At 69.2% G+C, this 21331-nt stretch overlaps 4 protein-coding genes and 3 long non-coding RNA genes across 7 annotated transcripts; 2 read left to right on the top strand and 5 right to left on the bottom strand.

Annotated features, from left to right (window-relative positions):
- Positions 1-2944: 2944 nt before the first annotated feature.
- On the bottom strand, positions 2945-4014 carry LOC308057179. The gene is made up of 3 exons (XR_013925168.1): positions 3905-4014; positions 3478-3595; positions 2945-3401 (listed from the first exon to the last, which is right to left on the bottom strand). It is a non-coding gene; the product is annotated as an uncharacterized lncRNA (long non-coding RNA).
- LOC308057181 lies at positions 3642-4107 on the top strand. Its single transcript, XR_013925170.1, has 2 exons — positions 3642-3793; positions 3970-4107. It is a non-coding gene; the product is annotated as an uncharacterized lncRNA (long non-coding RNA).
- Positions 4108-4670: 563 nt separating this feature from the next.
- LOC308057185 (UPF0561 protein C2orf68) lies at positions 4671-6577 on the bottom strand (the record flags this gene model as incomplete). The annotated part of the gene is made up of 4 exons (XM_080411328.1): positions 4671-4793; positions 5573-5652; positions 6263-6378; positions 6474-6577. The coding sequence occupies 4 exons, from the start codon at positions 6575-6577 to the stop codon at positions 4671-4673; spliced, it is 423 nt and encodes a 140-aa protein (XP_080267454.1).
- A 57-nt stretch (positions 6578-6634) lies between these two features.
- Positions 6635-11250, top strand: USP39 (ubiquitin specific peptidase 39). The gene is made up of 12 exons (XM_080411319.1): positions 6635-7110; positions 7376-7445; positions 7567-7661; positions 8547-8683; positions 8770-8922; positions 9025-9250; positions 9338-9415; positions 9508-9575; positions 9666-9997; positions 10646-10781; positions 10881-10967; positions 11090-11250. The coding sequence occupies exons 1-12, from the start codon at positions 6744-6746 to the stop codon at positions 11135-11137; spliced, it is 1797 nt and encodes a 598-aa protein (XP_080267445.1). The 5' UTR covers positions 6635-6743; the 3' UTR covers positions 11138-11250.
- LOC308057180 lies at positions 7575-8310 on the bottom strand. Its single transcript, XR_013925169.1, has 3 exons — positions 8195-8310; positions 7755-7994; positions 7575-7714 (listed from the first exon to the last, which is right to left on the bottom strand). It is a non-coding gene; the product is annotated as an uncharacterized lncRNA (long non-coding RNA).
- A 133-nt stretch (positions 11251-11383) lies between the features above and the next one.
- Positions 11384-13656, bottom strand: LOC308057184 (uncharacterized protein). Its single transcript, XM_080411327.1, has 3 exons — positions 12350-13656; positions 11587-11694; positions 11384-11476 (listed from the first exon to the last, which is right to left on the bottom strand). The coding sequence occupies exons 1-3, from the start codon at positions 13568-13570 to the stop codon at positions 11441-11443; spliced, it is 1365 nt and encodes a 454-aa protein (XP_080267453.1). The 5' UTR covers positions 13571-13656; the 3' UTR covers positions 11384-11440.
- Positions 13657-14824: 1168 nt separating this feature from the next.
- On the bottom strand, positions 14825-15854 carry LOC308057172 (pulmonary surfactant-associated protein B-like; the record flags this gene model as incomplete). The annotated part of the gene is made up of 3 exons (XM_080411315.1): positions 15755-15854; positions 15164-15232; positions 14825-15082 (listed from the first exon to the last, which is right to left on the bottom strand). Exons 1-3 carry the CDS (start codon positions 15800-15802, stop codon positions 14825-14827), a joined length of 375 nt encoding a protein of 124 aa, XP_080267441.1. The 5' UTR covers positions 15803-15854.
- Between the last annotated feature and the right edge of the window lie 5477 nt (positions 15855-21331).

The raw sequence follows: 21331 nt of genomic DNA on the forward strand, positions 1-21331 counted from the left end.
TGCATCTGGGGACCTGGGGGTCCCGGCGGCACACAGGCACGGCTGGGGGGTGGGTCCCCGAGCGGGGCGGGGAGGGGACAGGGACCGGCACCGGCCGCGCTGTAGCCCCGGGGACACGGGGCGGTCCCGGTCCCTCCCGCCGGGGGCGGCCGCTGGGGCCCGGGCTGGGACGGGGACAGGCGCTCCGGTGCCGGCAGCGACCCCGGTGCCGGCAGCGACCCCCGGCCCGGCCGCAGCCGCGGGGCCATGGTGAGCGCGGGGGCTCCGCCGCCGCTTTCGCTTCCCGGGGCGGGGGGGGGGGGGGGGGCGGGGGGGGAGGGGACAGAGGGGGGGGGGAACACACGGACCTGGGGGGGGACCCACCCGCGCGTGCCCCCGTGCCCTGTCCCCACGGCCGCGCGGTGCTGGTGTGTGTCCCGTGTCGCCGGGGTCCCGTCCCGTCCCGTCCCCCCCCCCCCCCGCCGGTGCCAACGGCTCCTGGTGCCACCGCCCTGGGGCACCCGCGGTCCCCACGTCCCCCTCCTCACGCGGCCTGCGCCCCCTCCCCGTGGCCCCTGTGTCCCCACGGTCTCCTTCCCTGAGGTTCCCTTGTCCCCACAATACCCGTGTCCCCACGGTGCCTGTCCCCGCCTTCCCCGTGTCCCCATGGGCTCCTTCCCTGAAGTGCCCTTGTCCTGAAGTCCCCACGGTCCCTGTGTCCCCAGTGGTCCCTGTGTCCCCATAGCCCCCCATTCCCATAGTGCCATATCCCCACGGTCCCTGTGTCCCCATAGGTCCCTGTGTCCCCATAGCGTCTGTCCCTCTAGTTCCTGTATCCCAATGGTCCCCGTGTCCCCACATCCCCATAGTCCTGTGTCCCCATGGTCCCTGTCCCTCTAGTCCCTGTGTCCCAATGGTCCCAGTGTCCCCATATCCCCCCGTTCCCACAGTCCCATGTCCCCACAGTGTCTGCCCCTATAGTCCCTGTGTCCCCACATCCACCCATTCCCATAGTGCCATGTCCCCATGGTGTCTGTCCCCTATAGTCCCCGTGTCCCAGTGGTCCCCATGTCCCCCAGGTGGCCCACCCCCGCAGCCCCCCTCAAGTCCACACCCCCGGTGCCGGTGTCCCCACGGTGTCCCTATGGTGTCCCTGTCCCCAGGCAGGGCTCGCACGCTGCCAGCGTGAGGCCGAGGAGGTGACGGAGCTGATGAAGCAGAATTTCGCCCGGGCGCTGGAGCGGGATGGGCACCTCAGCGAGCTCGACAGCCGGGCCCAGGAGCTGCGCAGCATGGTGGGCACCTATAGGGACGTATGGCCCGGGGTGGGGAACGCCACAGGGACACACGGCCCCAGGGGACGCATGCTATAGGGACATATAGCCCTGGGGAGAGGCACACAGAGAGCCCTGGGGGGGACACTTTAAGGACACAGCCCCAGGGTGGGACATGCTATAGGGACATATAGCCCTGGGGGGACACTATAGGGACACAGGCCCCAGGGTGGGACACAGTACAGGGACATACAGAGCCCTGGGGAACCCTATAAGGGACATACATCTCCAGGGTGGGACACGCTATAGGGACATATAGCCCTTGGAGGGGCACACAGAGCCCTGGGGGGACACTATAGGGACACACAGCCCCGGGGGCGGGACACTATAGGGACACACGGCCCCAGGGGGGACATATTATAGGGAAATACAAAGCCCTGGGGGACCCTATAGGGACACACGGCCCCAGGGGGGACCACACTATAGGGACATATAGGTGCAAGGAGGGGGGGGGGGACACACTAAAGGGGCATAGATCCCTGGGGACACAAACTGTAAGGACTTACAGCCCTGCAGGGCACAAACTATAGGGCCACATAGCCCCGGGGGGGGGACACTATAGGGCCACATAGCCTCGGGGGGGGGGGGGGGAACACTATAGGGCCATATAGCCCCGGGGGGGGGACACACTATAGGGCCATATAGCCCCGGGGGGGGGGGACACACTATAGGGCCATATAGCCCCGGGGGGGGGGGACACTATAGGGCCATATAGCCCCGGGGGGGGGGGACACTATAGGGCCATATAGCCCCGGGGGGGGGGGGACACTATAGGGCCATATAGCCCCGGGAGGGGGGGGGACACTATAGGGCCATATAGCCCCGGGAGGGGGGGGGGACACTATAGGGCCATATAGCCCCGGGAGGGGGGGGGACACTATAGGGCCATATAGCCCCGGGAGGGGGGGGACACTATAGGGTCATATAGCCCCGGGAGGGGGGGGACACTATAGGGCCATATAGCCCCGGGAGGGGGGACACACATTATAGGGCCATACAGCCCCGGGGTGGGGGGGGCGACACACTATAGGGCCATATAGCCCCGGCAGGGGGGGACACACATTATTGGGCCATACAGCCCCGGGGGGGACAACGACACTATAGGGCCATACAGCCCCGGGGGGGGGCGGACACTATAGGGCCATACAGCCCCGGGGGGGGGGGACACTACAGGGCCGTGGGGTGCTATAGGGCCACACGTCCCTATAGTGCCCCCCCAGCCACTATAGGCCTATACAGCCGGGGCGCAGTACCCTATAGACCCCCCCGTGCTGTCCCTGCAGGGCGCAACGTTCACCCGCAGCACCCGGGCGGTGGCACGGCAGCAGCGCAGGGGACACCGGCGCTGGCGTGTGGCACTGGTGGCCATCGGCCTCGGCACCCTCCTCCTCCTCCTCCTGGCCATCGGCCTGGCGCTGTGGCTGGCACGGGCCCCCCCACCCCCCCTCACTGCTGTCGCCCCCCCGGGACACCCCCCGGTGGGGACCGAGCCCCCAGCACCGCAAGGAGCCCGACGGGCCTTGGGGACACCCCGCGGTGACGGAGCCCCAGGATCCGCTTCGGGGAGACCCGGCAACGACAACCCGGGGGATCTGCTTTGGGCAGATCCTACAGTAACAGCAGCTGGGTGATCCACAGGGAGACCCTACAATAAATAAGCCCCAGGATCTGTTCTGGGGAGACCCTACAATAACAAACCAGCCGGACGTTCTGAGGAGACCCGGCAACAACAAACCAGCGGGATCTGCTTTGGGCGGATCCTACAGATCCTACAGCTGGGCGATCCACAGGGAGACCCTGCAACAACAAACCAGCCGGGGGATCCCCACAGGAGACCCTACAATAAATAAGCACCAGGATCTGCTTCGGGAAGACACAACAACAACCAACCAACGGGATCTGCTTTGGGAAGACCCTGCAACAACAAACCACCTGGGTGATCCACATGGAGACCCTGCAGTGACACACCAGCCTGATGATCTCCATGGAGACCCCACAATAAATAAGCATCAAGATTTGTTTTGGGGAGACCCTACAATAAATAAGCCCCAGGATCTGCTTTGGGGAGACCCTGCAATAACAAACCAGCTGGATGAGCACCAGCCATCGTGGAGATCCCTCCAATAACCGAGCACTAGGATCTGTTTTGGTGGATCATAAGCACCAGGATTTGCTTTGGGGAGACCCTACAATAATAACCCAGCAGAACGGTGTCCACAGAGACCCCCATAATAAATAAGCCCCAGGATCTGTTTTGGGGAGACCCTACAATAACAAACCAGCTGGATGATCCACACGGAGACCCTGCATAACACACCAGCCTGATGATCTCCACGGGGACCCTGCAATAAATAAGCATCAAGATTTGCTTTGGGGAGACCCTACAATAATAACCCAGCAGGATGATGTCCACAGAGACCCCACAATAAATAAGCCCCAGGATCTGCTTCGGGGAGACCCTACAATAACAAACTGTCAGGGTATTTTGGGAAGACCCTACATCAACAAATCAGAGGGATGATGTTCACAGAGACCCTACAATACATAATCATCCAGATTTGTTTTGGGGAGGCCCTACAATAAAGAAGCACCAGGATGTGTTTTGGGGAGACCCTACAATAACAAACATCCTGGTCCCTACAATAAGCACCAGGAGCTGCTCTGGGGGGACCCTACAACAACAAGCCAGAGGGATGATGTTCACGGAGACCCCACGATAAAGAAGCACCAGGATGTGTTTTGGGGAGCCCCTACAATAACAAAGCAGCAGGGTCTGCGCTGGGGAGCCCCCACAGGAGCCCCCCCAGTGACAGGCCAGCACGCCTTGCTCTTGGGGGACAAAGGGACCCAATCCGGGGAGACCCCACCACAATCCGCTCCGAGGAGACCCTACAATAACACACCAGTGGGACTCGCCCAGGGGACACCCAGTCTTGTCCCCAGGTGCCACCAATGCGGGGGGGGGGGGGGGGGGGGGACACGACACAGGAGGGTGCTGTGGCCCTGCCACTGTGATGGAGGGACCCGGGGTGGGGACAACCCTGGGGACACAATGGCACTGGGTGGGGGCACGAGAGGATGGGGATCCTGGGGACATGGCACCCATTGTCACCCACACAGGGGCACCCTGGCACCCATGGCAGGGGATGCGGAGGGTGGTGACAGTGGGGATACAACATGGTGACACACTGGGGTCCTCAAGATCCACCACCCCCCCCAGCCCGGGGTCCCTCCCTGTGCCTTCAGTTTCCCCAAGTGCAGCCAGACACCAGCACCTCACAGCACCTTTATTGACACCAGGCAGCAACTGGTGCCCGTCCCTGGGGGTGGCAGCGTCCCCCGGGGGTGGCAGCTGTGTCACCCCGTCCCCCGGCGCTTGCTGAGCTCATCCTGCACCCGCTGGCAGAGGGCCCGGCGCAGGGCGGGCTCCAGCGGGCTCTGGGCGCACACCCGCCGCGTCACCTCCTCTGCGCTGTCCCCCTGCGGCACCCAGTCACCCGCTGTACCCCATGGCACCCCACTGCCCCCCGGCAGCACCCACACCCGCCCAGCAGGGCACCTGCTGCACCCCTGCCCCAAGGCACCCCCCTTCACTGCAGGGAAGCCAGCACCCACCGGCACCCATGGGTGCCTCAGCGCCCCCCTGCACAGTGTCCTTCCCTTTGGCCCCCCCACCCATGGGTGCCCAGACTCCCCCCTAGCATCCCCCTGCCCCAGACCCCCCCACCCATGGGTGCCCAGAGTCCCCCCTAGCATCCCCCCGCCCCAGACCCCCCCACCCATGGGTGCCCAGACTCCCCCCTAGCATCCCCCTGCCCCAGACCCCCCCACCCATGGGTGCCCAGACTCCCCCCTAGCATCCCCCCGCCCCAGACCCCCCCACCCATGGGTGCCCAGAGTCCCCCCTAGCATCCCCCCGCCCCAGACCCCCCCACCCGTAGGTGCCCAGACTCCCCCCTAGCATCCCCCCACCCCAGACCCCCCCACCCGTAGGTGCCCAGACTCCCCCCTAGCATCCCCCTGCCCCAGATCCCCCCACCCATGGGTGCCCAGACTCCCCCTTAGCATCTCTCCGACCCAGCCCCCCCTCATCCATTAGTGCCCAGACCCCCCACCCCCACCCCCAGCATCCCCCCTCCTTGCCCCGCCTCACCCATGGGTGCCCAGCGCCTCCCCCCCTCCCCATTGCCCCCTGCACCCACAGGTGCCCCCACGGCCCTGGCCAGCCTCCCCCCGGGCTGGGGGTCCCAGGTCCTCACCTGGTGCACGATGACACTGGTGACGTGGCCATCGTCCCCCTCATACTCCAGGCAGAAGAGCCGGGGGCCGCGGGTGTCGGCTGGGGGGGGGGCCGGGCTGGCGTCTCTCCCGGGACCCCCTGTGGGGTCTGCACCCTCAGGGGGCTGCCAGTGCAGCCCACCCCACGCCCTGGCCCACCCTTGGGTGCCGCCCCAGGGGTGCCGCCCAACCCCACCCATCTCTTGGGTGCCCCCCAATTCCCAGCCCACCCTGGGGTCCCCCCTCACCCCAAGGTGCCCCCCATGTAGCCCACCCTGGGATGCCCCCTCAACCCCGGGGTGCTCCCTTAGGCGACGCCATATCTCACTCCACCCCGGGGTGCCCCTATCCCCACCCCTCTCTTAGCCCCCCCCCATTTGGCCCACCCTGGGATGCTCCCAGCCTCATCCCCGCTGGGAGACCCCCCTCCCATGTCGACCCCGCCGCGGTGCCCCCCCGCCCCGTAACTCCCGTGGATGCCCCCCCGTGCCCTGGCCCTCCCTAGGGTGCCCCCCACCCTCCCTTATGCACCCCCCAGCCCACCCCTGGGTGCCCCCCCCCCAACGGGTGACATCCCCCCCGTAGGCGGCCCAGCCCAGGTCGCCCCCCATGTCCCACGCCCGGGTGCCCCCGTGCTCCAGCCCCCCCCCCCCGTGCTCCCACCCGCTCACCGGGCCGCCGGGGCCGGTAGACCTGTTGGTCGGGGCGTCGGGGCCGGGGGGGGGCCGGGGTGAGCCGGCCCCGCGCTCGCCCCCGCGCCTGCCGCACCGCCCGCTCGTACGCGTCCCTGCGCACCGGGGGGGACCGGGGGGGTTACCGGGGAGGAACCGGGGGGCCCCGTCCCAGGGGAAGGGGTCCCCAGGGCCCCGCCGCTGCCGGTACCTGGCGATCTGGTTGCGACGGATGTGCCGCACGAAGCCATGGCTCATATCGAGCCGCCCGCCCGGCCGACAGCGCCAGCCCGCCGCCGCCGCCGCTGCCTCCATCGGCCGCCACCCGCGGGGAGCGGGGAGCGCCCCGCCGCTAACGGGACGCGGTCCCTTTAAAAGCCCCTTGAAAAGCCAGCGGGGCGCCCGCCCCGCGCATGAGCGGAAGTGACGCACCGGAAGTGCCCGCCCTGTGCCCGCCCGGCGCGCGCCTGCGCACAGCGCCATGTCCGGCCGCGGGAAGCGGGAGCGGGACCGGGAACCCCGGGCGGCCCCGCGGGCGGCGGCCTCCGCTACCGCCTCCTCCTCCTCATCCTCCTCCTCCTCCTCGCGGGGCTCGTCGCGGAGCCGCCGGGATGGGGAGGCCGAGCGGTCCCGGGGGCGGCGGGAGGCAGAACGGGAGCGCGGGCGGCGGGAGGCGGCGGAGCCGGGCCCGGGCCTGGGCCTGCCCCTGCCGGTGGATCCCGCGCGCGTTAAGCGGGAACCGGGCGGCGGGAGCGGCTCCTGGGGAGGCTCCGCCGCCACCGGCCCGGTGCGCATCAAGCGGGAGAGGGAGCCTGACGGCGACTCCGACCCTGAGCCCGAGCCCACCGGTGGGGACCGGGGGGGCACGGCGGCCGACGGGGGAGGGGAAGGGCGCTGGGCTGGCGGGGGGGCGGGCGGCTGATCCGGCGGGTCCTGAGCCAAGGTCTGGCCGGTGGAGGGGGGAACCGAGGCTCAGCCCCGGGGGTGCACGGTGGCGGCGGGGGAGGGGGTTGCTCCGTGGGTGGCGGTCAGCATCGCCCCCCCGGTGCTTGCGAGGCCCCCGTGCCCCCGCGGTAATGACACCCTGTCGCTAACAAGCCGTTCCCCCCGCAGTGCGCTACGGCCGCTTCGACCCCGAGGACCAGCGCAGCCGGCACTGCCCCTACCTGGACACCATCAACAAGTGAGCGGGGCGCAGGGGGTGGGGCTTTTTGGGGTCCAGCGGGGGTCCCCCCCACCCCCAGGGGTCCCCGGCAGCCCTGTGGCCCCCCCCCCGGCAGCCCACAGCTCTGCCCCTGTTCCAGGAGCGTGCTGGACTTCGATTTTGAGAAGCTCTGCTCCATCTCGCTGTCCCACATCAACGTCTACGCCTGCCTCGTCTGCGGGAAGTACTTCCAGGGTGAGCCCCCCCTCACCTGGCGGCTGGGGTGCTGCTGGGGGGACACGGGGACACTTAGGGGCAGGGCTGCGGCTGATGGGGGGACGTGAGGACGCCTAGGGTCAGGGGTGCTGCTGGGGGGGACACAGGGACACCCCAGGGTCAGGGGTGCTGCTGGGGGGGACACGGGGACACTCCAGGGTCAGGGGTGCTGCTGGGGGGGACACGGGGACACTCCAGGGTCAGGGGTGCTGCTGGGGGGGACACGGGGACACTCCAGGGTCAGGGGTGCTGCTGGGGGGGACACAGGGACACCCCAGGGTCAGGGGTGCTGCTGGGGGGGACACGGGGACACTCCAGGGACGGGGGTGCTGCTGGGGGGGGACACAACCAGGGACAGGAGTGTGACAGGGGGGACACCTAGGGGCAGGGGTGCTGCTGGGGGGGACACGTCCAGGTACAGGAGTGCTGCAGTGGGGACACCCCAGGGACAAGGGGTGCTGCTAGGGGGGATGCTCAAGGACTAGGGTGCTGCTGGGGGGGACCCAGGGGACACTCAGGGACTAGGGTGCCGCTGCAGGGGATACAGGGGACACCCAGGGACAGGGTGCTGCAGCGGGCATCATGTGGCATAGTTAGGGACAGGGATGGTTCCTTGGGAGAGTGACAGGGGACACCCAGGGGCCGGGGTGCTGCGTGGGGGGACACAGGGACCCCCAGGGTGAAGCAGCCCTCAGATGCGGGAGGGGAATTGCTTCCATCTCACTTCCACCTCCTCCTGGCTGCTCAGTTCCCCCTTTCTCGTCTCTGGGGACCCGAGGTTCTCCCAGCCCATCCCCCCTCCCCCTCGAGCGCCCTGCCGTGGCCCCCACCCCCCACCCTGACCCCCTCCTGTCCCCCCCCCAGGCCGTGGGCTGAAGTCTCACGCCTACATCCACAGCGTCCAGTTCAGCCACCATGTCTTCCTCAACCTCCACACCCTCAAGTTCTACTGCCTGCCCGACAACTACGAGATCATCGACTCCTCGCTGGAGGACATCACGGTGCGGCAGGGGGCTGAGCCGCCCGGGGGGGGGGGGGTCACCTTTGTGCTCCCCCCCTCTTTTCTGACACCATTTCTGTCCCGCAGTATGTGCTGAAGCCCACCTTCACCGCGCAGCAGATCACCAACCTGGACAAGCAGGCCAAGCTCTCCCGTGCCTATGACGGCACCACGTACCTGCCCGGCATCGTGGGGCTCAACAACATCAAAGCCAACGACTACGCCAACGCCGTCCTCCAGGTATCACCGCGGGGGGGGCTCCAGGCTTCATTTGTGGGGTGAAAACCCCCTAAACCCACCCCCCAGGGCTGGCGGGGGTGCTGCCCAGCTCCTCTCCCGCAGGCTTTATCCAATGTGCCGCCGTTGAGGAATTATTTTTTGGAGGAGGAGAACTACAAGAGCATCCAGCGCCCGCCCGGGGACATCATGTTCCTGCTGGTGCAGCGCTTCGGGGAGCTGATGCGGAAACTGTGGAACCCCCGGAATTTCAAAGCGCACGTCTCGCCCCACGAGATGCTGCAGGCCGTGGTCCTCTGCAGCAAGAAGAACTTCCAGATCACCAAGCAAGGTGGGGAGCGGGGTGGGGTGGCGGGGAGGGGGTGCTGGATCCAGCCCCCACCGCACCCCAGGTTCTGATTTACTCTCTGGTTTGCAGGGGATGGGGTGGATTTCCTCTCCTGGTTCCTGAATGCGCTGCACTCGGCCCTGGGTGGCACGAAGAAGAAGAAGAAGAGTGAGTGTGGGGCAGCGACGGCCCCCGGGGCACCCCCCCGCCTGACACTCGTCACCCCCGCTGCCCCCCCAACCTCTTTTCTGTCCCCACAGCCATTGTCACTGACGTCTTCCAGGGCTCCATGCGCATCTTCACCAAAAAACTGCCTCACCCGGATCTGGTGAGTATGCAGAGGTGCAAAGGCGGGGGGGGGTGTTCCTCGCCCCCAGGGGGGTCTGTAAGCCCCTGCCCTGAGCCCCGTGTTCCGCAGCCGGCCGAGGAGAAGGCGCAGCTCCTGCAGAACAGCGAGTACCAGGAGATGATGGTGGAATCCACCTTCATGTACCTGACGCTGGACCTTCCCACTGCCCCGCTCTACAAGGACGAGAAGGAGCAGCTCATCATCCCCCAGGTGCCCCTCTTCAGCATCTTGGCCAAGTTCAACGGCGCCACCGAGAAGGAGTACAAGACCTACAAGGAGAACTTCCTGAAGCGCTTCCAGCTCACCAAGCTGCCCCCCTACCTCATCTTCTGCATCAAGCGCTTCACCAAGAACAACTTTTTTGTGGAGAAGAACCCCACCATCGTCAACTTCCCCATCACGTGAGTGTTGAACATCACGTGAGTGCCCTGGGTGGGCATGTGGAGCCCCCGTCTCCCTTTCTCTGTGCTCTGCTGGGGTTTGGGGGCGTCTGGGGGGAGGGTTGGGGGCATCCAGGGGAGGTTTTGAGGTGCCTGGGAGGGGGGTGGGGGTTCCTGGGGGAGGTTTTGAGGTACCTTGAGGAGGTTTGGGGCATCCAGAGGAAGTTTTGGGGTGCCTGGGGGAGGTTTTGGAGGGGTTTGGGGGCATCCAGGGGAGGTTTTGAGGTGCCTGGGAGGGGGGTGGGGGTTCCTGGGGCAGGTTTTGAGGTACCTTGAGGAGGTTTGGGGCATCCAGAGGAAGTTTTGGGGTGCCTGGGGGAGGTTTTGGAGGGGTTTACGGGTATCCGGGGGAGGTTTTAAGGTGCCTGAGGGATTTTGGGGTGCCTGGGGGAGGTTTGGGGGGGGGTTGGGGGGGTGCCCTGGGGGGGGTTGGAGGTGCCCAGGGGAGGTTTGGCGGCATCACAAGAGGGTTTTGAGGGGTTGAAAGCACATAGGGGGGGTTTGAAAGCATCTGGGCAGGGTTTGTGGGGGTGCCCCCGGGGTGGGGGTGCCCCCGGGGTGGGGGTGCTCCCCGGCTGAGGGGTGCTGGGTGCTCGGGGGGGCCCCCAGGAACGTGGACCTGCGGGAGTACCTGTCGGAGGAGGTGCAGGCGGCGCACGCCAACACCACCTACGACCTCATCGCCAACATCGTGCACGACGGGAAGCCCTCGGAGGGCTCTTACCGCATCCACGTGCTGCACCACGTGAGTGTCCCTCGTCCCCGGGGGGGGGGGGGGGGTGTGTGACAAGGGGGGTGCCCCCCCCCTCCCTTTCCCCCCGACATCCCCTCTGTCCCCTCGCAGGGCACCGGGAAGTGGTACGAGCTGCAGGACCTGCAGGTGACTGACATCTTGCCGCAGATGATCACGCTCTCGGAGGCGTACATCCAGGTGAGGGGCTGCGGTGACAGCGAGGGGGGGTCCTGGGGGACAGCTGTGGGCCCCCCCCCCCCCAAAAAAAAAAAAAAAGTCCCCTCGCCCCACCTTGACCCCCCTCCCCCACTCTGCCACAGATCTGGAAGCGGCGTGAGGAGGATGAGACGAACCAACAAGGCGCCTGAGCACCCCGGGGAGAGCAGCAGCCTCTTGGGGGGTGCCCCTCCCCCCTCCGGGAGCCCCCCCCGCCGCCCCCCTCTCCCCCATTAAACGCCACCCCCTGTATTTTTGTAACCATTTTCCGCCTTTGCTTCTCCTTGGGTTTGGGGGAGTCGTGGTTTTTTGCAGCTTTTGGGAGGTGTGAAAACCCACCTGCTTTCTGAGAAACCCCCCCCCCAAACCGGGGAAACTGAGGCACAGCAGCATCCAAGCTTTATTGGGGGGCTGGGGGCAGGGGGGGGCAGGGCTGGGGGGCTCCTTGTGCCCTCCTACATCCAGACGTGCTCCTGGCAGTGCTGCAGGGCCTGGGGGAGAGCAGGGGGGGGGGTTAGCTGGGGGTAAGGCGGGTACCAGGCCCCCCCCCCTTGTCCCCTTGGTGTCCCCTTGGTGTCCCCCCGCCTCACCCCCAGCTCACCTGGCAGCGGTGGGCGGCCTCGGGGCTGGAGCACCAGTAGGCCGGGCCCAGGGCGCAGGGTCCCAGCTTTGGGGACAATGCAGGGAGAGGGTGGCCTGCTCCCGGGTCCTGCAGGGTAGGGACACGGGTGTCAGGGGGGTCCCCTGGTCCCCCCCCCCAGGGTGGGGACACCCCTGGGAACCCCCTCCCCAGGGCTGTGACATCCTTGGTGTGACCTGTGGGGCTGTGGCGTTCTCGGTGTCCCCACCCCACTTCAGAGGGTCCTACACCTGGTGACACCCCTGAGCGCGTCCCCCAGGGGCTGTGACATCCTCGGGGACCCTGGCACATTGTGTGGGGGTGTGATACCTTTTGGGGACCTCACTGTGTCCCCAGGGGTTGTGGTACTCCCTTGAAAATGTGGCACCCCTGGGACGTGTCCCTTGGGGCTGCCACCCTTTGGGGCCCCAGCATGTCCCCCTGGGGCTGTGACACCCTGGGACCTACCCCCTGGGGCTGTGACACCTTTGAGTGTTTCCCCAGGGGCTGTGACACCCCGGGATGTGTCCCCTGCAGCGGCTGTGACACCTTGGAGCGTGTCCCCCAGAGCCCCAAGACGTGTCCCCAGGGGCGTGGCCCTTGAGGTTGCCACCCTTTGAGTCCCCAGCATGTCCCCTTGGGGCTGTGACACCCTTGGGTGCCCTGTGCCACCCCCAGGCGTGTCCCCAGGCACTCACCCTGCAGTGCCACCCCCACCCGTGCCACCGCGGCCCACCCCGCTCACCTCGGTGCCAACGCAAGCAGCCAACAGGGCCACGGCGGCCGCCAGGGACGTCCCGGGCGGTGACAATGGTGCGTCACCACTTTCGGGGCGGCAGACGAAGAGCAGGCGGCAGAGCAGGCGGGGGCCCAGGCGCCCCAGCACCCCCTCCAGCGCCAGCGCTGCGTACCGCTGGGCCAGGCACTGGCACGCGCCCGCCGCCACCACCGGCAGCACCCGGCACAGCCCCGCCGCTGCCGCTGCCACCTTCTCCACCGGGATGACGGCCTCGGCGCGGGCCACGAAGGTGCGGCACAGCCAGCACAGCGGCAGCGGCAGCGGCAGCGCCTCGCCGGTGGGCACCTGCGGGCGGGCGTTCACTCTGGAGACTAATGGTGGGGCTGTGGCCGTGCTGGTGCCCACAGGGGGGCCCGCGGGTGCCCAGCCCCCCCCGCTGTGCTTAGGGCCGCGTCGGTGCCCCCGCAGACGCCCCGTGTGCCCGTGTTCGGGGGGCCCTGCGCTGCGCCCACAGTGGCACCCATGGAGGGGACCGCGCCCACCAACACCCGTGTCCGTGGAGGTGCCCACAGAGACCCACGGAGCTGCCCGTGCCCACAGACACTGTCCCTGCCCACACAGGTGCCCACAGACACCCATGGAGATGTTCATGCCCACAGAGATGCCCACGTCCATGCCTGTGCCCACAGAGATGCCCACCAAGATGCCCATCCCCATGGAGATGCCCACAGAGATGCCCATGCCCATGGAGATGCCCACCAAGATGCCCATCCCCACGGAGATGCCCACAGAGATGCCCATGCCCATGGAGATGCCCACCGAGATGCCCATCCCCATGGAGATGCCCACCAAGATGCCCATCAAGATGCCCATCCCCATGGAGATGCCCACAGAGATGCCCACCGAGATGCCCATCCCCATGGAGATGCCCATTGAGATGCCCATGCCCATGGAGATGCCCACAGAGATGCCCATCGAGATGCCCATCCCCACGGAGATGCCCATTGAGATGCCCATCCCCACGGAGATGCCCACCGAGATGCCCATCGAGATGCCCATCCCCACGGAGATGCCCACCGAGATGCCCATCGAGATGCCCATCCCCATGGAGATGCCCACCGAGATGCCCATGCCCATGGAGATGCCCACAGAGATGCCCACCGAGATGCCCATCCCCATGGAGATGCCCACCGAGATGCCCACACCCAAAGCGATGATCATGTCCATGGAGATGCCCACAGGTGCCCATGGAGGTGGCCATGCTGGTGGCCAGCAGACCTTGTGCTGGGGCCGGGCACCCCCCACCCCCCCCCAAGGTGCTGTACCTGCAGGTGGGTGCTGAGCGCCCCGGAGAGAGGCACAGCTGGGGGCCCCCCGGGCTCGCCCGGGCACAGCTCCAGCCGGGCGCAGATGACTGAGGGCTTCTGGGGACACAGCATGGGGCACCCAAGGTGACCCAAGTGGCACAGTGTCCCCAGGCACCCCCAGGTGTCCTGCACGGACAGTGTCCCCAGCTGCTCCCCCAACATCCTGAGGTGTCCCCAGCTGGTGCGATGTCCCCAAACCCCTCAGCACCTCAGGGTGTCCCCAGCTGGCATGGTGGCCCCAATCCCCCAGCACCCTAAGGTGTCCCTGGATGGCACGGTGTCCCCTGGCACCCCTGCAGTGTCCCCAACCCCCACCCCCAGCACCCTAAGGTGTCCCTGAATGGCAGTGTCCCCCCTGACACCCCTGAAGCGTCCCCAACCTCCCCCAGCACCCTAAGGTGTCCCTGGATGGCACAGTGTCCCCTGGCACCCCTGCAGTGTCCCCAGGTAGCATGGTGTCCCCAACCCCCCCCCCCCCCCAGCACCCTAAGGTGTCCCTAGATGGCACAGTGTCCCCTGGCACCCCTAAAGTGTCCCCAACACCCCCACCCCCCCAGCACCCTAAGGTGTCCCTGGATGGCACAGTGTCCCCTGGCACCCCTGCAGTGTCCCCAGGTAGCATGGGGTCCCCAACCCCCCCCCCAGCATCCTAAGGTGTCCCTGGATGGCACGGTGTCCCCTGGCACCCTTAAAGTGTCCCCAACCCCCCCACCCCCCCAGCACCCTAAGGTGTCCCTGAATGGCAGTGTCCCCCCCGACACCCCTGAAGTGTCCCCAACCTCCCCCAGCACCCTAAGGTGTCCCTGGATGGCACGGTGTCCCCTGGCACCCCTGCAGTGTCCCCAGGTAGCATGGGGTCCCCAACCCCTCCCCAGCACCCTAAGGTGTCCCTGGATGGCACAGTGTCCCCTGACACCCCTGAAGTGTCCCCAACCTCCCCCAGCACCCTAAGGTATCCCTGGATGGCACAGTGTCCCCTGGCACCCCTGCAGTGTCCCCAGGTAGCATGGGGTCCCCACCCCACCCCCACCCCAGCACCCTAAGGTGTCCCTAGATGGCACAGTGTCCCCTGGCACCCCTAAAGTGTCCCCAACACCCCCACCCCCCCAGCACCCTAAGGTGTCCCTGGTGGCATGGTGTCCCCCGGCACCCCTGCAGCATCCCCAGGCGCACGGTGTCCCCAGTGCCCCCAGCACCCCGTGCCACCGCCACCCCTCCACCACAGCACCCATGGGTGCCCGCTCACCAGGTGGCTCTCCAGCTCGGTGACGACGCGGTCAAGGTGGCGGTGCAGCAGGTCGCGGCAGGGTGACACCAGGGAGGGCAGTGGCAGCGCCGCGCACTCCCGCTGCAGGAAGCCCTCCACGGCCACCTGCGCCCACAGCCACCATGGCACCCGCGCTGCCACTGCGGCGCCCCCCGCCCCCCCTGTCCCCCCTGTCCCCATGGGCACCTTGGTGGCCGACTCGTTGGCTATGGTGGTGAGGAAGGTGACGATCTGCTGGCAGTTGTCACATGTGTCCTGCGAGAGGTGGCAGCGGACACGGGGGATGTGGGATGTGGGGAAATGACTTGGGGGACACAGGGACATGTGGCGTGGGGACATGGGGACATACACGTGTGGCGTGGGGACATGGGGCGTGGGGGGTGTTGGGTGTGGAGACACGGGGCATGGGGGGACATGGGGTGACACAGATATGGGGGAGTGGGAACACGGGGACATGTAGGGATGTGGGGACATGGCGTGACACAGGGACATGGGGGAGTGGGGACATGGGGGAATGGAGGGACATGGGACATGGGGGGACATGGGGGAGTGGGGACACGGGGACATGTTGGGACATAGGGTGACGGGGAGGATGTGGGGACATGGCGGGGCATGGGGGGACAAGGGACGTGTTGGGACATGGGGGAATGGGGACAGGGGGGACATGGGGACGATGTGCCAAAGGGGGTTCAGGGGCGCACGGGGACATATGGGGGGCGCGTGGGGACAAAGGGAGGGACAGAGGGGGGAGGGGGCTGCAGGGGGAGGGGCGCTCACCAGGGTGGGGGGGGGGCAGCGCCCCAGGGCCCCGCAGCGCAGCGTCATGTCCCCACTCCGGCACCCGGCGGTGGGGGGCTCCCCGCAGGGCCCCCCCGCCCCCCCCCCGCCCTGCAGCACCGTCAGCACCGGGGACCCCAGCTCGGCTGCACGGGGCACCCGGCACCCCCCACCCCCCCACAGCCCCCACCCCACCCCCAGCCTCATGGGGGGACCCACACGTCCGGGACCCCCACCCAAGGGTGCCCCCCAGCCTCCTAAGGGGACCCAGGCACCCGGGACCCCCACCCAAGGGTCCCCCCCAGCCTCCTAAGGGGACCCAGGCACCCGGGACCCCCACCCAAGGGTCCCCCCAGCCTCCTAAGGGGACCCAGGCACCCGGGACCCCCACCCAAGGGTGCCCCCCAGCCTCCTAAGGGGACCCAGGCACCCGGGACCCCCACCCAAGGGTCCCCCCCAGCCTCCTAAGGGGACCCAGGCACCCGGGACCCCCACCCAAGGGTGCCCCCCAGCCTCCTATGGGGACCCAGGCACCCGGGACCCCCACCCAAGGGTGCCCCCCAGCCTCATATGGGGACTCAGGCACCCGGGACCCCCACCCAAGGGTCTCCCCCAGCCACCTAATTGGACTCAGGCACGCGGGACCCCCACCCAAGGGTCCCCCCCCAGCCTCCTAAGGGGACTCAGGCACCCGGGACCCCCACCCAAGGGTGCCCCCCAGCCTCCTAAGGGGACCCAGGCACCCGGGACCCCCACCCAAGGGTCTCCCCCAGCCTCCTAAGGGGACCCAGGCACCCGGGACCCCCACCCAAGGGTCTCCCCCAGCCTCCTAAGGGGACCCAGGCACCCGGGACCCCCACCCAAGGGTGCCCCCCAGCCTCATATGGGGACCCAGGCACCCGGGACCCCCACCCAAGGGTGCCCCCCAGACTCCTAAGGGGACTCAGGCACCCGGGACCCCCACCCAAGGGTGCCCCCCAGCCTCATATGGGGACCCAGGCACCCGAGACCCCCACCCAAGGGTCCCCCCCCAGCCTCCTAAGGGGACCCAGGCACCCGGGACCCCCACCCAAGGGTCCCCCCCAGCCTCCTAAGGGGACCCAGGCACCCGGGACCCCCACCCAAGGGTCCCCCCCAGCCTCCTAAGGGGACCCAGGCACCCGGGACCCCCACCCAAGGGTCCCCCCCCAGCCTCATATGGGGACCCAGGCACCCGGGACCCCCACCCAAGGGTCCCCCCCCAGCCTCATATGGGGACCCAGGCACCCGGGACCCCCACCCAAGGGTCCCCCCCCAGCCTCATATGGGGACCCAGGCACCCGGGACCCCCACCCAAGGGTCCCCCCCAGCCTCCTAAGGGGACCCAGACACCCGGGACCCCCACCCAAGGGTCCCCCCCCCAGCCTCCTAAGGGGACCCAGGCACCCGGGACCCCCACCCAAGGGTGCCCCCCAGCCTCATATGGGGACTCAGGCACCCGGGACCCCCACCCAAGGGTCTCCCCCAGCCACCTAATTGGACTCAGGCACGCGGGACCCCCACCCAAGGGTCCCCCCCCAGCCTCCTAAGGGGACTCAGGCACCCGGGACCCCCACCCAAGGGTGCCCCCCAGCCTCCTAAGGGGACCCAGGCACCCGGGACCCCCACCCAAGGGTCTCCCCCAGCCTCCTAAGGGGACCCAGGCACCCGGGACCCCCACCCAAGGGTCTCCCCCAGCCTCCTAAGGGGACCCAGGCACCCGGGACCCCCACCCAAGGGTGCCCCCCAGCCTCATATGGGGACCCAGGCACCCGGGACCCCCACCCAAGGGTGCCCCCCAGCCTCATATGGGGACCCAGGCACCCGGGACCCCCACCCAAGGGTGCCCCCCAGACTCCTAAGGGGACTCAGGCACCCGGGACCCCCACCCAAGGGTGCCCCCCAGCCTCATATGGGGACCCAGGCACCCGAGACCCCCACCCAAGGGTCCCCCCCCAGCCTCCTAAGGGGACCCAGGCACCCGGGACCCCCACCCAAGGGTCCCCCCCAGCCTCCTAAGGGGACCCAGGCACCCGGGACCCCCCACCCAAGGGTCCCCCCCAGCCTCCTAAGGGGACCCAGGCACCCGGGACCCCCACCCAAGGGTCCCCCCCCAGCCTCATATGGGGACCCAGGCACCCGGGACCCCCACCCAAGGGTCCCCCCCCAGCCTCATATGGGGACCCAGGCACCCGGGACCCCCACCCAAGGGTCCCCCCCCAGCCTCATATGGGGACCCAGGCACCCGGGACCCCCACCCAAGGGTCCCCCCCAGCCTCCTAAGGGGACCCAGACACCCGGGACCCCCACCCAAGGGTCCCCCCCCCAGCCTCCTAAGGGGACCCAGGCACCCGGGACCCCCACCCAAGGGTCCCCCCCAGCCTCCTAAGGGGACCCAGGCACCCGGGACCCCCACCCAAGGGTCCCCCCAGCCTCCTAAGGGGACCCAGGCACCCGGGACCCCCACCCAAGGGTCCCCTCCAGCCTCATATGGGGACCCAGGCACCCGGGACCCCCACCCAAGGGTCCCCCCCAGCCTCCTAAGGGGACCCAGACACCCGGGACCCCCACCCAAGGGTCCCCCCCCCAGCCTCCTAAGGGGACCCAGGCACCCGGGACCCCCACCCAAGGGTCCCCCCCAGCCTCCTAAGGGGACCCAGGCACCCGGGACCCCCACCCAAGGGTCCCCCCAGCCTCCTAAGGGGACCCAGGCACCCGGGACCCCCACCCAAGGGTGCCCCCCAGCCTCCTAAGGGGACCCAGGCACCCGGGACCCCCACCCAAGGGTGCCCCCCAGCCTCCTAAGGGGACCCAGGCACCCGGGACCCCCACCCAAGGGTGCCCCCCAGCCTCATAAGGGGACCCAGGCACCCGGGACCCCCACCCAAGGGTGCCCCCCCAGCCTCATAAGGGGACCCAGGCACCCGGGACCCCCACCCAAGGTCCCCCCCAGCCTCCTAAGGGGACCCAGGCACCCGGGACCCCCACCCAAGGGTCCCCCCCCAGCCTCCTAAGGGGACCCAGGCACCCGGGACCCCCACCCAAGGGTCCCCCCCCAGCCTCCTAAGGGGACCCAGGCACCCGGGACCCCCACCCAAGGGTCCCCCCCCAGCCTCCTAAGGGGACCCAGGCACCCGGGACCCCCACCCAAGGGTCCCCCCCAGCCTCCTAAGGGGACCCAGGCACCCGGGACCCCCACCCAAGGGTCCCCCCCAGCCTCCTAAGGGGACCCAGGCACCCGGGACCCCCACCCAAGGGTCCCCCCCAGCCTCCTAAGGGGACCCAGGCACCCGGGACCCCCACCCAAGGGTCCCCCCCCCAGCCTCCTAAGGGGACCCAGGCACCCGGGACCCCCACCCAAGGGTCCCCCCCAGCCTCCTAAGGGGACCCAGGCACCCGGGACCCCCACCCAAGGGTCCCCCCAGCCTCCTAAGGGGACCCAGGCACCCGGGACCCCCACCCAAGGGTCCCCCCCCAGCCTCATATGGGGACCCAGGCACCCGGGACCCCCACCCAAGGGTCCCCCCCAGCCTCCTAAGGGGACCCAGACACCCGGGACCCCCACCCAAGGGTCCGCCCCCCAGCCTCCTAAGGGGACCCAGGCACCCGGGACCCCCACCCAAGGGTGCCCCCCAGCCTCCTAAGGGGACCCAGGCACCCGGGACCCCCACCCAAGGGTCTCCCCCAGCCTCCTAAGGGGACCCAGGCACCCGGGACCCCCACCCAAGGGTCTCCCCCAGCCTCCTAAGGGGACCCAGGCACCCGGGACCCCCACCCAAGGGTGCCCCCCAGCCTCATATGGGGACCCAGGCACCCGGGACCCCCACCCAAGGGTGCCCCCCAGCCTCATATGGGGACCCAGGCACCCGGGACCCCCCACCCAAGGGTGCCCCCCAGACTCCTAAGGGGACTCAGGCACCCGGGACCCCCACCCAAGGGTGCCCCCCAGCCTCATATGGGGACCCAGGCACCCGAGACCCCCACCCAAGGGTCCCCCCCCAGCCTCCTAAGGGGACCCAGGCACCCGGGACCCCCACCCAAGGGTCCCCCCTCCTAAGGGGACCCAGGCACCCGGGACCCCCACCCAAGGGTCCCCCCCAGCCTCCTAAGGGGACCCAGGCACCCGGGACCCCCACCCAAGGGTCCCCCCCCAGCCTCATATGGGGACCCAGGCACCCGGGACCCCCACCCAAGGGTCCCCCCCCAGCCTCATATGGGGACCCAGGCACCCGGGACCCCCACCCAAGGGTCCCCCCCCAGCCTCATATGGGGACCCAGGCACCCGGGACCCCCACCCAAGGGTCCCCCCCAGCCTCCTAAGGGGACCCAGGCACCCGGGACCCCCACCCAAGGGTCCCCCCCCAGCCTCCTAAGGGGACCCAGGCACCCGGGACCCCCACCCAAGGGTCCCCCCCAGCCTCCTAAGGGGACCCAGGCACCCGGGACCCCCCACCCAAGGGTCCCCCCCCAGCCTCCTAAGGGGACCCAGGCACCCGGGGACCCCCCACCCAAGGGTCCCCTCCAGCCTCCTAAGGGGACCCAGCACCCCGGGGACCCCCACCCAAGGGTCCCCCCCAGCCTCCTAAGGGGACCCAGACACCCGGGACCCCCCACCCAAGGGTCCCCCCCCAGCCTCCTAAGGGGACCCAGGCACCCGGGACCCCCACCCAAGGGTCCCCCCCCAGCCTCCTAAGGGGACCCAGGCACCCGGGACCCCCCACCCAAGGGTCCCCCCCAGCCTCCTAAGGGGACCCAGGCACCCGGGACCCCCCACCCAAGGGTCGCCCCCCCAGCCTCCTAAGGGGACCCAGGCACCCGGGACCCCCCACCCAAGGGTCCCCCCCCAGCCTCCTAAGGGGACCCAGGCACCCGGGACCCCCACCCAAGGGTCCCCTCCAGCCTCCTAAGGGGACCCAGCACCCGGGACCCCCACCAAGGGTCCCCCCAGCCTCCTAAGGGGACCCAGACACCGGGCCCCACCAAGGGTCCCCCCAGCCTCCTAAGGGGACCCAGGCACCGGGACCCCACCCAAGGGTCCCCCCAGCCTCCTAAGGGGACCCAGGCACCCGGACCCCCACCCAAGGGTCCCCCCAGCCTCCTAAGGGGACCCAGGCACCCGGGACCCCCACCCAAGGGTGCCCCCCCAGCCTCCTAAGGGGACCCAGGCACCCGGGACCCCCACCCAAGGGTCCCCCCCAGCCTCCTAAGGGGACCCAGCACCCGGGACCCCCACCCAAGGGTCCCCCCCCAGCCTCCTAAGGGGACCCAGGCACCCGGACCCCCCACCCAAGGGTCCCCCCCAGCCTCCTAAGGGGACCCAGGCACCCGGGACCCCACCCAAGGGTCCCCCCAGCCTCTAAGGGGACCCAGGCACCCGGGACCCCCACCCAAGGGTCCCCCCCAGCCTCCTAAGGGGACCCAGGCACCCGGGACCCCCACCCAAGGGTCCCCCCCCAGCCTCCTAAGGGGACCCAGGCACCCGGGACCCCCACCCAAGGGTCCCCCCCCAGCCTCCTAAGGGACCCAGGCACCCGGGACCCCCCACACCCGGGACCCCCA

Source organism: Falco punctatus, assembly GCF_963210335.1.
Source record: "Falco punctatus genome assembly, contig: scaffold_197, whole genome shotgun sequence".
In the NCBI taxonomy this organism is placed as follows: domain Eukaryota; kingdom Metazoa; phylum Chordata; class Aves; order Falconiformes; family Falconidae; genus Falco; species Falco punctatus.

Excerpts from the sequence above, each read along its gene's own strand:
- USP39 (XM_080411319.1), top strand. The coding sequence starts at position 6,744 with ATGTCCGGCCGCGGGAAGCGGGAGCGGGACCGGGAACCCCGGGCGGCC. Across the intron at positions 7,111-7,375 it reads CCCTGAGCCCGAGCCCACCG|TGCGCTACGGCCGCTTCGAC; the intron begins GTGGGGACCGGG and ends TTCCCCCCGCAG. Across the intron at positions 10,968-11,089 it reads TCTCGGAGGCGTACATCCAG|ATCTGGAAGCGGCGTGAGGA; the intron begins GTGAGGGGCTGC and ends ACTCTGCCACAG.
- LOC308057184 (XM_080411327.1), bottom strand. The coding sequence starts at position 13,570 with ATGGACATGATCATCGCTTTGGGTGTGGGCATCTCGGTGGGCATCTCC. Across the intron at positions 11,695-12,349 it reads CTGCTTGCGTTGGCACCGAG|GACCCGGGAGCAGGCCACCC; the intron begins GTGAGCGGGGTG and ends CCTACCCTGCAG. Across the intron at positions 11,477-11,586 it reads AGGCCGCCCACCGCTGCCAG|GCCCTGCAGCACTGCCAGGA; the intron begins GTGAGCTGGGGG and ends GCTCTCCCCCAG.